This window comes from Arachis hypogaea, chromosome 9, assembly GCF_003086295.3.
Source record: "Arachis hypogaea cultivar Tifrunner chromosome 9, arahy.Tifrunner.gnm2.J5K5, whole genome shotgun sequence".
Taxonomy (NCBI): domain Eukaryota; kingdom Viridiplantae; phylum Streptophyta; class Magnoliopsida; order Fabales; family Fabaceae; genus Arachis; species Arachis hypogaea.
This window is the reverse complement of record NC_092044.1, coordinates 4,566,921-4,580,623: the sequence shown is the minus strand read 5'-3', so window position 1 is coordinate 4,580,623 and position 13,703 is coordinate 4,566,921. Positions and strand designations below refer to the sequence as shown.

General features: G+C 32.6%; 2 protein-coding genes across 2 annotated transcripts; one reads left to right on the top strand and one right to left on the bottom strand.

The window, feature by feature from the left end:
• Positions 1-789: 789 nt before the first annotated feature.
• Positions 790-5,550, bottom strand: LOC112710041 (uncharacterized). Its single transcript, XM_025762118.2, has 11 exons — positions 5,379-5,550; positions 5,044-5,109; positions 4,875-4,942; positions 4,473-4,506; positions 3,845-3,914; positions 3,617-3,674; positions 3,273-3,398; positions 2,633-2,724; positions 1,916-1,994; positions 1,365-1,443; positions 790-1,248 (listed from the first exon to the last, which is right to left on the bottom strand). Exons 1-11 carry the CDS (start codon positions 5,383-5,385, stop codon positions 1,169-1,171), a joined length of 759 nt encoding a protein of 252 aa, XP_025617903.1. The 5' UTR covers positions 5,386-5,550; the 3' UTR covers positions 790-1,168.
• Positions 5,551-6,954: 1,404 nt separating this feature from the next.
• LOC112710040 (elongation factor 1-delta) lies at positions 6,955-9,349 on the top strand. The gene is made up of 8 exons (XM_025762117.3): positions 6,955-7,197; positions 7,507-7,592; positions 7,705-7,821; positions 8,042-8,129; positions 8,209-8,332; positions 8,459-8,572; positions 8,829-9,000; positions 9,129-9,349. Exons 2-7 carry the CDS (start codon positions 7,507-7,509, stop codon positions 8,990-8,992), a joined length of 693 nt encoding a protein of 230 aa, XP_025617902.1. The 5' UTR covers positions 6,955-7,197; the 3' UTR covers positions 8,993-9,000; positions 9,129-9,349.
• The last annotated feature ends 4,354 nt before the right edge of the window (positions 9,350-13,703 follow it).

Sequence of the window (13,703 nt, the reverse complement as noted above, 5' to 3'; positions counted from 1 at the left end):
CAAACACTAATGCAGAGAAATCATATTGAACTATTAGTAAATTAAATTTTTATAATTTTGGTGGGATATCCTAATTTTAGTGCTCTCCATATTGATCTGTCTTGCGTAATAACTCTTTTTCAATTAATGAAATTATCTTCTAATAAAAAAAGGGGGCTTGCTAATACGGTTGTTAATAAGACTCTTTCCAAGTTATAAACACATGGTGGTTAATATATCCCATTTTTCATTAATAATTTAGAATTTAATTTTAATGCAGTATCAGTGTAAAATATTTTACACAATCGTCTAATTACATTCTTTCTTTTAAATAACCATTTAAGCGGTCAATATAAAAGATAGTTAATTAGTTATCACTTTTGCTAATGTGACATTACATAATTAAATATATATATAAATTATTTTACATTAACAATACATCAAAATTAAATTCAATAATTTAATTTCAACCGACTAGAACATAAATTTGGAAGTAGTTCATTATATGTACTAGTGTACTACTCAATTCATATGTTATTATAAGTACTAATCAATTTCATTTGTTATAAATGCAATTTATATTTTTTTTTCAAAAAATGGAACCTTTCAAAATTTTAAATAGAAAATACTAGTTAGATAAAATGAGATAATAAAACCCATTATTCATTCAAGAGTCAGTAACATGTCATGCCACATCATTTCCTAAACATTTTTCAAGAGGGAAATGAGAAACAATCTTAAAATTCGAGGTTCAATTATCCCATTCCAAACTTCTAAGAAATCTAAATTTCAAGCATGTAGAATAGAAAGTAAACAAAAAGAGCAAACACGGATTCGTAAGTTTCTTAACAGAATCATTTTTACATTGATACACACATTCACAATGAACCAAATGCATCCAATTTCTTTTACTTCAAATTGATGAGTTGAATGTTTGTGCATTCATCAGCTACTAATGCTTTTATAAAAATTCAAGGGTGACAACTACGAACAAAAATGATTTATCAGATTGAGATCTGCTTTTAGTGAGAGGAAATGTCACACATCTAACATTTTGTGATGAATACTCATTTTCCCCTGAATAATATCATTGAACCAAATACTCTTGTATCCTACAAGGATGGTAGAAAATCCCCAAAGTCTGCAAGTTGAACTGTAAAACAATGCCTGATAGTGCTGTGCACACAGTTTAACTAGCTCTCTTGGAAGAATGTGTGGATGAATCAGATTTTTCGGCCAGGTAATGTTCAAGCATATCCTCTTCATCAACTGCCATGACCCAAAACAAACATCAATTTCTATTCTTGTTTATAAATAATAGAAAAAATAAATTTTTTTTTTCAAGAAAAGTAGTTTGATTCCGATGGGGAGGAAGAATCAAAGACCTTCAAAATCGTCATCATCAAAATCAATATCTTCCTCATCCTCCTCTTCAGATTCCTCATTGACAGCCACTGCACCTTTCTGTAAAGGGAAAAAAATAACTGGTATTATATATATACTTAGAAAGTTTAAGGAGAATTATTGACAAGTATTGGTAGAGGCGGTATTTACAAATTAATTAAGATTGCGATTAGTACCATGATATTTAAGATTCAAACATATTCAAGTGTCATTAATCTTGACATGCAGTGAACCAGTGGATACGGCTTAATTTTAACCAAGTCACTCTTAACTTCTCTTAATTTGAAGAGTTGAAGTACCAAGATAAATTTTTTGTTTTTTCAGATTGCTAGCAGACCTTTTCTGTTACAATATCATATCCTACTTGCTTTTTTTTATATGATTAAATATTAAATAATTAAGGTTCACTTGATCATACACTTTTAGTTATTAGAGGGAACTTAGATGCTTGATTTGAAGAACTTATGAGCGAATAAAATTCAGGTTTAAGACATGAAAGATAGGAATAGCTATTGTAAAGACAAAAGCATACCGCTCTTCCACTTTCAAACCACTGTCTACCACTGAGCTTCTTTTCCTTGGGAGCTGTAAGTGCAGACTCTGGCATTAACCTGCAATTAGGACAATTTAATTTTACATCAAAATTTAAACTATTTTTTTTAGATAAAATCACTAATTACTGTGTTGACTAATCCTTTGTAAATCTCCTCTACTCTAGGAGTATGTTATTTGATAAAAGGTGGTTGTCATATTGCATCTTCCTAAAGTTTAACTTAATTTTCAATTAGATCTCTATAGTTTAAAAATTTTAACCAAGTCTTAATATGAATATAATTTTGAACTCAAATCCTTGGGATTTCAAATAACTCTACAGACTACTAACAAAGTTTGTAAGATTAAACACAAAAATCTATTCAATTCAACCAAAAATTCGCAACAATATATTGCTCTAGGGATTTGATTACAAAATCCTTTTCAATATAAGGACCTGATTAAACATTTTAAACCTATAGAGGCCTACTTAAAAATTAGTCCAACTAAACTATAAGGACCTACAACTCAATTAAACCCTCCACCCTTCTCTCTTTTATATTTTTTTCCCCTCCCATACGTAGTTTTTGAAATCTCCACCCTGAATAATAATCAGGACTCATAAATGGAGAATATTCATCTGTTTGCATAAACCCTTTGTATTTAAAAACTTATTTAGAAATGTATCCCGCAGAAGAAAAGTAACTGAAGGGCTTACTTGGCTCGCTCCAGCGCCAGTTCAGCTTCAAACCTTTCTCTCCATGCCAAAAATGTCTCAAGGGTAACTGGTTCCCCATGGGGTACCACTACCTAATAGAGGTGGAAAGATAAGATTGTCAAATAGCTTCTTCAGTACAAAATTTAACAGGCTAATGCTTGGAACCTTAAAATGAATATATTGCTGAACAAAATGCTTTTTCATCTTAAATCTTAAATTGATATTAAGGCAAAAACATGAAAAGATACAAACCAATGCCTTTACTACTACAATTTTTAAGAATAAAAGGTTATCCTCAGAGCATACTCAAATAGAATACAAGTAACTGTATAAATAAATATTTAAACAAAAGGCAACTGGAAAAGAGAAAAATGCAGTCCATGTGCAAGACATGCATGATTTTGCAAGAAATTTTAAGAATTACAAAATTGATGTTTTAAGTAATTCAAGTTGTATCAGAAGTCGTAAAACACATTGGAAATCAAGTAAGTGGGCCTAACTCACCCCAAATACTAGTTTCAGAGGTAAGGGTTATCTCATAAATATAAAGTCAAACCTATAATACTTAATACTTGAAATGAAGAAGGCAATTAACTAGTAAAAGTTTCAAAACAAAATTCATAAAATTGAAAAGTCATACATCATCCTTGGCTGCCTCTTCTGCTTCAGCCTCTGCAGCTTCAGTGTCTTGAAACTTCTCAGCCAACCACTCTTTAGCTGAGGTAACCAGAGTGTAGATCATAGCCATTCCCAGATTTTCAGATGCCTGTTAAAAAAATGGGGCGCATCAATATTCATCCACAAGTAGTCATCAATTCCATCACCATCAGTTATTGTGCACAGATGCATTCATAACTAGAAACGTATTTAATTCAAAGCGAGCACTACAAAGTCTTTCAATGGGATGGCTACCAATCAATGCTATAATAGCATAAATGCCTAATCATGTAACAGATTAAAAAACTAACATGGAAAATAGACCACCTCTTGTATAAGTTTCTCTTTCAAATTCTTTAAATCTTCAGTATTTATTCCTTGTAAACTGTTAGCATAAATGAAACACAACATTAGCATATTAATGTTAGTGTATACTAAACAAAACAAAACCATAAGTACTGCAGTTGAAATCAACTGAACATACAAACAACAACAGTAGCAACAACAATAACAACAATAATAATAATAATAGATCATTATAATAGCAATAGTGACCTTTTCACATTCAGAAGAGGAGGTTCATCAGGATACTTTTCTGTATGTGAGAAGATCAAAGCCAGTTGAGCTGCATGCAAAATGGTTAAAAAGAATCAATCACATCCTTTGTAAATTGCAAATCAGATGACAGTATGTACAAAAGCTGGTAACTAACACTCCAAAAAATATAGCAGTATCTTAGGAAGACAAAATAAAAGAAATTCCAAAATATAAAAAAGTTTGGAGAGGGTTGGATGTGCTCTGAATCAGATCAGTTTCCCCAACTAGGTTTTCAGGTTTTTGGAAGTAGAAAAGAGGCAAAATCTGGGGCAATGCAGTATATCCCATGGTTTGGATTATTTGATTGGAACACAATTTACACACTTTCAGTGATAGCTTTTCAAACAAGCAAGTTTTGGGCATAGATTAGGCATTTAGCCTCTATTTAGTGTAAAGCTAATGAGCGTTTTGGAGGACTTTCCCTCTCAACTATGAGGAGGATTAGAATATTATCCTTCATAGATCTCTTTTTCTTTTGTTCATTTGCTCTTGTAAAGAAGATCTCTTATCCTCCTATCGTGTATTATTCTTCTTTCACGGAAACAGAGGGAAGGGAAATTATACATTAAAGAGAAAGAGAAATAACCTGGATTGTTAAATGATCCCTCAGTATCATCATCCTGCACCAAATGAATAGCATATAGATAAATGTAAGGGTAAATTATTTGATCAGAAAAATGTCCGAGTAGCAAATTTACTACATTAAACTAAGCAGTATTCACAACACCCCATGCACACACAAACAAAGAAAAAGATGTTTTGCTATTATCTAAAATAAGAATAATTTTGTAAACTAAGAATAAAGAAAGTCAAATTCTACTACATTGATCAAAACTCACTGGTTGCAACACTATTGAATCAAACGCAATGATATTCCACAATATATAAGCTGCACAAACCAATTAAAACACAAAGCAACATTCATAATTATTCATGTCTTACACTTACTTAAAAGTGCAGTGTAAGTAAAAGTAGAAAGAACATTAACCTGGGCAGAGACCGTTATTTGGAAGCAGCGGTTAGAAGTACTTAGGCCACTTTCACCGGAGTGTATTTCTACAATGAAAACAAGCAAACGAAAAATTGGTTTATAAAAAAAAAAGTATATTATTATCATTATTATTGGAAAAAGAGAGAGTAAAGGATAAAATACAAACCTTTGAATTCATCCATAAGTATAGCTTCTAATGCTTCGATCTCCATCTCCTGTTCTTGAGTATAGTCTGTGCAATGCACATGCTCAAATTCAGTAACAGAAGAAACTCAATAACTCGTTTGATGCATTTTCATACATCATAGGAGAAAAAAATAATAACATCGAAGAATCGCATAACTGTGAAACAAATCAAAGTAATTCTAATGAAACTTAGATGAATGATTCGATGCACGACGAGAACAATAGATTAAAGCTAACATTAATCACTGTACGAATGAAAAATTAGAAAAAAAAAAAAGAAAGAAAAAATGAGTAAATGAATGAATTAATGAGTACCGGTCATGGTTGCAGTTTGGGAGAGTTGGAAATTGGTAGAGAGATGCGTGTGGAAATGTAAAGAAAGAACAGAGAACACAGTCTCAGAGCACCATTTCCAGTGGCTGAAAAGCTCTAAAACCTAAGCAGCCAAACGCACCGTTTTAGTCATTGTTATTATAAAATATAATATAATATGTTAATATAAAAAGCTTTAATTTATCAAAATCTCTTTACAATTTTTTTAAAAGGAAAAAAAAATTGTATTCAAACACCCTTAAAATTTTATTCAAATAATTCTTTGGAAGAAATGTTTATTTAGATGTCATTTACATGTTAAAAAGCTGCTATTTATTTAAAAAAATTATATTTTTGTAAGAATAAAGTCATGATCAACTTTATCTTATTAGTATTTTTTTAATTTTAATATTAAAAAATAATTATATTTTGGGTCGTTAAAAAAATTTATAAATCTAACTCATTGATAGTCAATTTTTTAAATTTTATAAATCTAATTCATTGATTTTTTATTTTTGAATTTTTTATTTTATTTACAAATTTGACCAACCAATTTATTTTACCGTAAAAAAAAATTAACCATCCACAAAGAATTTTTAATTTATACACTTTTAAATCCAAACTCATTACTCCAATTGAGTTTAAGTCTTTAAGATTTTTTGGAGTAAAAAATTATACTGATATATTCTTTTACTGCTGTTAAAGATTAAATTAAATGACTTTTGTCAATGAATACTAATTTAAATAGCATAATTTTTTTCTATACTCATCCGATCGTGAATTCGAATCTCTCTATTTTTAATAAAAAAATAAATAAATAAATTGAATAACTTTAACTGTGGGTCTTCTTATTACAAGATGCTTTCAGATAAAGAACAATATGAAACTTGCATCTTGGTAGCTCAAAGTTGTTTTATATTGTATAATTGTAAAAAATATTATTATATTGCATATTTTACCTTCACATTAAAAAATTTTTTAGATTCGTTACTAACTATATCTGTAGACATTTAATATATTTTAATCTGTCATGTAGAATTGATAATTCAACTCGTTATAAATAGAAGAGGATTCAAATTATACTAATATTACCTAACTTACTCGCATTTTTCATTTTTAGTGTATTTTGTAAAAAAATTATTATACAAATATTGAAGTAGTTGTGTATGTAGTTTTTAAAATAGGGTAAACCATTAAAAATTACATTTTAATAATTTAATTGTTAATAAAAATATTCTTAAATTTTATTATTAATAAAAACTTTTTAAATTATTTAAAAATATAATAAAAATATACATATGTAAATTGAGATATTCTACGTTAAAAAAAGAATAATGTAACAAATAAAACTTTTTATGTGATAAATGAGACTGAAATATTGGTAATTGAAACGCCATGTTTTTTTGTTAATGGAGCAAATTTTTATTATGGTGTATTTTTGGTATGTTTTTATATTATTTGAAGATATTTTTATTGCTAAAAAAATTTAAAATTATTTTTGTTAACGCCAAAATAATTTACGTGCTTTTTTAGTGGTTTACATTTTGAAATAAAAGTAAAAAATGGGATATATCATATTATGCTATTTTTTGCCACTTTAGGGTCGATTTTAATTTCAAAAACTTATAGGAGTGTAACTGCAATTTGATCCAAAAAATGAAAACCCTAGCACAGGTATCATACACGGGTGTCATACATATATAAGATACAGAGCTTTCTTGTTTTGCCTCCTTCACAAGCGCATTCTCGATCTGCCTCTTCACTCTTCACTCTTCACACTCACTCAAAACCGCAGCTGCCGCAGCCATTCCTTTTCTTTAAGGTCAATTCTTCTTGCTACTTGCAAATCTGTTAAACCTTTCTTCTTAAATATTATTCGTTGTTATGCTTATTATTGATAATTCACACTAGTAAGAATTGTTCCAAGTCATTCGTAGTGTGTAGTGATTCAGGCGTGAAGATAGGAAAAAATTGCTTTCTTTAACTTACCAAGTAGATCTGTAGGTCATCAATTTCTGAAATATCTTCACGAATTTCTAATTTTACCGTTTGATTTCACTGCTTTATTGTTTTGTGAGCTGTTTTCGATAATATTATCAATAATTAACCACAATTTTTGCATGTTTTGCAGATGGCAGTTACATTGTATGACCTTGGCTCTGCATCTGGGTTGAAGAAGCTTGATGAGTACCTTCTCACCCGCAGTTACATCACTGGGTATGTTACTGTTTTGCATGTCTCTTTTATATTTTTTTTATTTTGTAGTTTTTCATAATTATTTATTATTTATACCACTGTATCTTATGCGTTGTGCTTTTACATTTTTTAGGTACCAAGCTTCAAAGGATGACCTTACAGTGTATGCAGCTTTATCAAAAGTTCCATCTGATGAATATGTGAATGTGTCCAGGTGGTACAAGCATATCGATGCATTGTTGAGAATCTCGTAAGTTACTTTCACCTCGATATATTTTTCCATTTATATGTTAAACTAATGGAAATTTGTTCCCGGATAAGTTTGGTTGTTCTTTGTTGTTTGTAGTGTAATGATTGTTATCTATGAGTGTGACAATTTGGTGGTTTGGTTGTATTGTTTGCTAAATATTGGATTTTCTATGCGTAATGCCTGTATTTTGTAACTTTTCTCCGTGATTTTGATACTTTAGGGGTGTTTCTGGTGAGGGATCTGGTGTCACTGTGAAGTCTTCTCTCGTCGCGGAAGCTGTTGCCACTCCTCCACCAGCTGACTCTAAGGCATGTATTTTAATAATGATAGATACAGGCTGCATTGTTAATTTTTTGTTTGGATGATAATTGACAGAATGCAATACAGGCTGCTGCGGCTGATGATGACGATGATGATGATGTGGATCTCTTTGGTGAAGAGACTGAGGAGGAGAAGAAGGCTGCCGAGGAACGTGCTGCTGCGCTAAAGGCATCTGGAAAGAAGAAAGAGTGTAAGTTATTCTCTTGTACTAAGCTAGCAATTCACTGAATTTCATTTCGATCTGCCCTCCATTCTAGTTTTGTTGCAGCAGTTTGTCACTTGTGTGAGCATTTGTTTTTGCTGTTTTCATTTTCAGCTGGAAAATCATCTGTTTTGATGGATATCAAGCCATGGGATGATGAAACTGACATGAAAAAGCTTGAAGAAGCAGTGAGAGGTGTTCAGATGGAAGGATTGCTTTGGGGAGCATGTATGTAACATTTTCTTTATGTTTCTTATTTTAGTTTGCACATTGTTATTAATATTTGTAGAGTTCTGTTATTCTGCTAACAGCACTCTTATAGATTTCATAAAATATTCAATACAAATTATGAGATGAGCATCATTCTTGTAAAATCTTGTATTTTTTTTTGTAATTGTGAATTTGTAGTCTACTTTATATTTTACATCTCAAAGCTCATTTATTGTTCCTATTTGTGGTTCTGATTTATTTTATTGATTTGCAGCCAAACTTGTTCCTGTTGGGTATGGTATCAAGAAACTGCAAATTATGCTCACTATTGTGGATGATTTGGTATCTGTCGATTCTCTCATCGAGGAGCAACTTACTGCCGAGCCGATCAACGAATATGTCCAGAGTTGTGACATTGTTGCTTTCAACAAAATATAAATTGTGATGTAAGTGGATTCAGGCTCTTCCTACATCCATCATTTCTCAAGGTTGCTTTGTAATCAGCGATAAGATTGCTTGTCTATGAGCTACGGTTGTCATTATTCTAATTCTGTTTCGCAAAAATTTATTGCAGAATCTACTATTAAAGGGGGAGTTGGAAAGGTTTCTAGAACTTCTATGTTAGGAACTACTGGAAGTTGAGAATGTTTTTTGTTTGTTCCATACGCCATTGTTATTGTTCTATGATTAATGATGACGACTGTCTTTTTGGAAATGTGATCAACTGATAATTATGCTTTGGGTTGGAATCTTTTTGGTATTCTAGTTGCCAATGATAATGATTTTGTTATTTTAGTTTATGTTTAAGATATGGCTGAGAAGGTTAAATAGTGGCTTAAATTGAATGTCTAGGCATACATGAGATTAAATCCCATTACTTCTGTTTTCATGGACCGAAATTGATGCTCTCAATAAGACTGAGATTTTAGCTGTCTGAATTTTAAAATTTTAAATTATTGTATGTTCAAAATAAATTATAACTTCCATCAAGCCATCCTTCTTCCTCTTCTTGCCAGTTCAAAGACGGGGCATTTGTTATCAACTACAATGATTAATCTCGTATTGATTTTCAAAGTAAAGGTCAAACCTTTGTCATTTGGTTAAAGGATGGTGAATCTCTTCCACGCAATCACCCTCTATAGATTATCGAATAAAAAGAATTATCTGTTATTTTATTACCTGAATAATCATGAAAAAAGGATTTAACCAAATAAAAATGTCTTGAATTTGAGATAGATATTATCATTCTGATTTTGTTAGTAACTTGACATCATATTGATTTTTAGTGATGTCATCGGTTTTCATGCGGCCACGGACCCCTCTCCCGCAAGAGCGGTGCATGAGAGATGGATACTCGTAAATATTTATAAATATTAAATTTTAAAAATATTTTTAATTTTCTAACATAATATAAAAATACTATATATATATAACACTATTATCAGTTATCATATTTTACATGATAAACCTTTCTTTTTTTTACACTCTGCAAGAAATTTAATCCACGAGAATTTACAAAATCATGCCTTTATATATATACAAAATCATGCCTTTATATATATATATATATATATAAAGGCATGATTTTGTAAATTCTCGTGGATTAAATTTCTTGCATAATATAAAAAAAAAAAGAAAAGTTTATTATGTAAAATATGATAACTGATAATAGTGATTATTTTTATTCAAATTTTAAATGATAATTGATAATAATGTTTATTTTTGTTTAGATTTTAATTTTAGTTTATATTTTATAAAGACTAAACTATAATGTTTTGAGTTAAATGTGAGCTTATAACATAGCACATCAAAAAATGGTTTACTCTCCATGTTACAAGAGGTTCCAGAGAAATTGTTATATTTTAAATAAGTAATGATACACATTTAAATTTTTTTATGAATCAAGTTTAACTAAATTAAACAATAAAATTTAAATTAATGTTAGCCATAACTTATTTTTATTATATTAGACTAAGTTAATTAGATTTTGTTAACAAAAAGAATTTGAATATATAGTATTATTCTTTTTAAACAACTATGTAAAAATATCGTTAATGAGAAGTGGAAAGGTCTTCACTGTAGGAACCAAAATTGATACTGAAAAATGATTTTCTGCTGCATCTCTATTAGCTTTATGTGAAATATATACACATACACATCAGTCTAACAAACTAACAAATTAGGCTAACAAACTAGCTAACAAACTAACAAACCCCTAATCTAATGGAAAAGATTCCTCTCTAAATAAGGCTAACTAACTGCGTGCAGTAAATAAATAACAATCTGCTAATACTCCCCCTCAAGTTGGTGAAAAAATGTTAATGATTCCTAACTTGCTGATCAAGTTCTTAAACAAGGTAGGCTGTACAGCTTTTGTTAAAACATCAGCAAGCTGATGTCCTGACTTCACATGCACCAACTTCACGGTACCGTCCTGTACACGTTCTCGAGCAAAATGACAATCCATTTCGATATGCTTGGTACGCTCATGGAAGGTGGGATTCTCTGCAATGTGAATTGCAGCTTTGCTGTCACATAAAATGAAGGGCGGATTAACTTGTATCTCAAAGTCCTGAAGCAGCCGCATAATCCATACAACTTCAGCCGTGACATTGGCAAGTGCTTGATACTCTGCCTCAGCCGTGGACCTCGAAACGGTGTCTTGTTTCTTCGACTTCCATGAGATTAAAGAATCGCCAAGGAAGACGCAATAGCCGGTAGTGGATCGTCTGGTTTCGGTACAGCTTCCCCAATCAGCATCCCCATATGCCTAGACCGATAAAGGGGAAGAAACCGAAAAGAGCAAGCCCTGTCCAGGTGCAGCCTTTAAATACCTCAAAACATGATAGACAGCATCCAAATGGGTAGTGCGAGGAGAAGACATGTATTGGCTCAGCTTGTTCACAGCAAAGCAAATATCCGGTCTTGAAATAGTGAGGTAAAGCAACATGCCAATCAACCTCCTATATTGCCCCGCATCCTCGAGCAAATCCCCGTCAGTGGCAGTAAGTTTTATGTTTGGATCCAAGGGTACAGAGGCAGGTTTACAATCCAAAAAACCAGTGTCTTCAAGCAAAGACAGGGTGTAATTTCGTTGAGACAAACAAATGCCTTCCTTAGATTTTGCTATCTCCAATCCAAGGAAGTACTTTAAGGGGCCAAGCACCTTGAGTTTGAAAAGACCCTGCAAAGTTTGCTGAGTTTGGGCAACCATATCACCAAGTTTACTAGCAACAATGATGTCGTCGACATATACAAGCACCATAACAAGTGAATCACCTGTTCCTTTATGAAATAGAGAATAATCTGATTTGGATTGAGTGAAACCAGCACCAAGTAAAGCAGTGGAGAACTTGGTAAACCATTGCCTCGAAGCCTGTCTCAAGCCATAAATTGACCTGTTTAGTTTGCATACAAGCTTCTCCCCCTGCTCCCCCTTGCTGGCATATCCCTGAGGTAGTTGCATATACACCTCCTCATCAAGATCACCATTCAAGAAGGCATTATTAATATCTAGCTGCAACAATTTCCAATTCTTCACAGCAACAACAGCAAGGAGTAAACGAACAATGGTGAGTTTGGCAACCGGTGAAAAAGTCTCCTTATAGTCTACACCAGCTTGTTGAGTGTTTCCTCTAGCAACCAAACGAGCCTTGCATCTATCAACTGACCCATCTTGCTTGCGCTTCACCTTATATACCCATCGACAACTAATACAATGTTTTCCAATCGGAAGCGGAACTACCTCCCATGTACGGTTATTCTCCATAGCTTGTAATTCCTCAGCCATAGCTTGTTGCCATTGAGGATACTTGGCAGCTTGGTGATAAAATTGGGGTTTATAAAAATCGGAAACTTGCATACAATAATCCTTGTATGATGGACTCAATCTCTCATAAGAACAAAAATGCACCATCGCCAAAGGATTCACCACATTGTTGCAATGGTAGTCTGTAAGATAGGTAGGTACCCGATGGAGTCGCTGACTTCTTCTCAACGGCTGTGGGTTCTCAGCTCGTGGCTGTGTCACAACAGGGACAGGTGTAGCTGGAGCAACAAGTTGAGGTGTGTTAAGGGAAACTTCAATTGGCTTAGGAAGGACATGATCATCAAAAGGATCAGGTAAGGAAGAATAAGTGCTGCCAAGCTTGAAGGAAAAATTCAATTCATGAAAAATCACATCCCTTGAAATAAAGAACTTTCTATTCTTGAGATCATAGAGTTTGTACCCTTTGTAACCTCGTGGGTAGCCAAGAAAAACTGCTGGAACGGCTCTAGGTGAGAACTTGTTCCTAGAGGAAGGTAAAGTCGAAGCATAGGCAAGGCATCCGAACACCTTCAAGTCTTCATATGCGGGTGCCTTATTGTAAAGTAATTGATAAGGGGACTTCCAGCCAAGAGTAGAAGAGGGAGATCTATTGATCAAAAAGGCTGCAGTAGCAATACATTCACCCCAGAAATAAAGTGGGACACCGGATTGATAATACAAGCTCCTTGCTACATTCAAAAGGTGTTGATGCTTCCGTTCCACCACCGAGTTTTGTTGTGGTCGCTCAACACAACTGAATTGGTGAAGAGAACCTTTTGATTTTAGGAAATCAGTAAGAGCTAACTCAGGTGCATTGTCAGACCGAATCTTCTTAATCACAGCGCCAAACTGAGTGTGAACCATAGCAAAAAATTCTTTAATGATGGTCGTAGCATTAGATTTGGCTTTCAACAAATAAATCCAGGTATATCGACTATGATCATCTACCAAAGTGAGAAAATATCGCTCCCCCAAATGCGTAGCAACATGATAAGGACCCCAAGTGTCGCAGTGTATCAATGAGAAGCATTAGGACTCCTGATTATTGTTGGAAACGAATGGCAACCGTTTTTGCTTGGACAAAGGGCATATGTCACAAAGGAAATTTTTATTAGAAGATGAAGAATTACAATTCAAGGGCAAATGTTGCAAAACAGGAAAAGAAAGGTGGCCTAATCTATGGTGCCACAATTTTGCACTTATTGCATTACAAGAATCAGAAATGGCTAACGTATTGACACAATCTGCACTATTACATGTAGGTTCATTAACATTGACAGCTGGTGTGTGTGTGTGTAAACATACAATCCGTGTTTCAATTCACCTTTCCCAATCATCTTG

Coding starts and splice junctions, on each gene's coding strand:
- LOC112710040 (XM_025762117.3), top strand. CDS start 7,507: ATGGCAGTTACATTGTATGACCTTGGCTCTGCATCTGGGTTGAAGAAG. Junction 7,593..7,704: donor ACCCGCAGTTACATCACTGG/GTATGTTACTGT, acceptor TACATTTTTTAG/GTACCAAGCTTCAAAGGATG. Junction 8,573..8,828: donor AGGATTGCTTTGGGGAGCAT/GTATGTAACATT, acceptor ATTGATTTGCAG/CCAAACTTGTTCCTGTTGGG.
- LOC112710041 (XM_025762118.2), bottom strand. Junction 4,943..5,043: donor ACTTATGGATGAATTCAAAG/GTTTGTATTTTA, acceptor TTTTCATTGTAG/AAATACACTCCGGTGAAAGT. Junction 2,725..3,272: donor AAGAGGCAGCCAAGGATGAT/GTATGACTTTTC, acceptor CACCTCTATTAG/GTAGTGGTACCCCATGGGGA.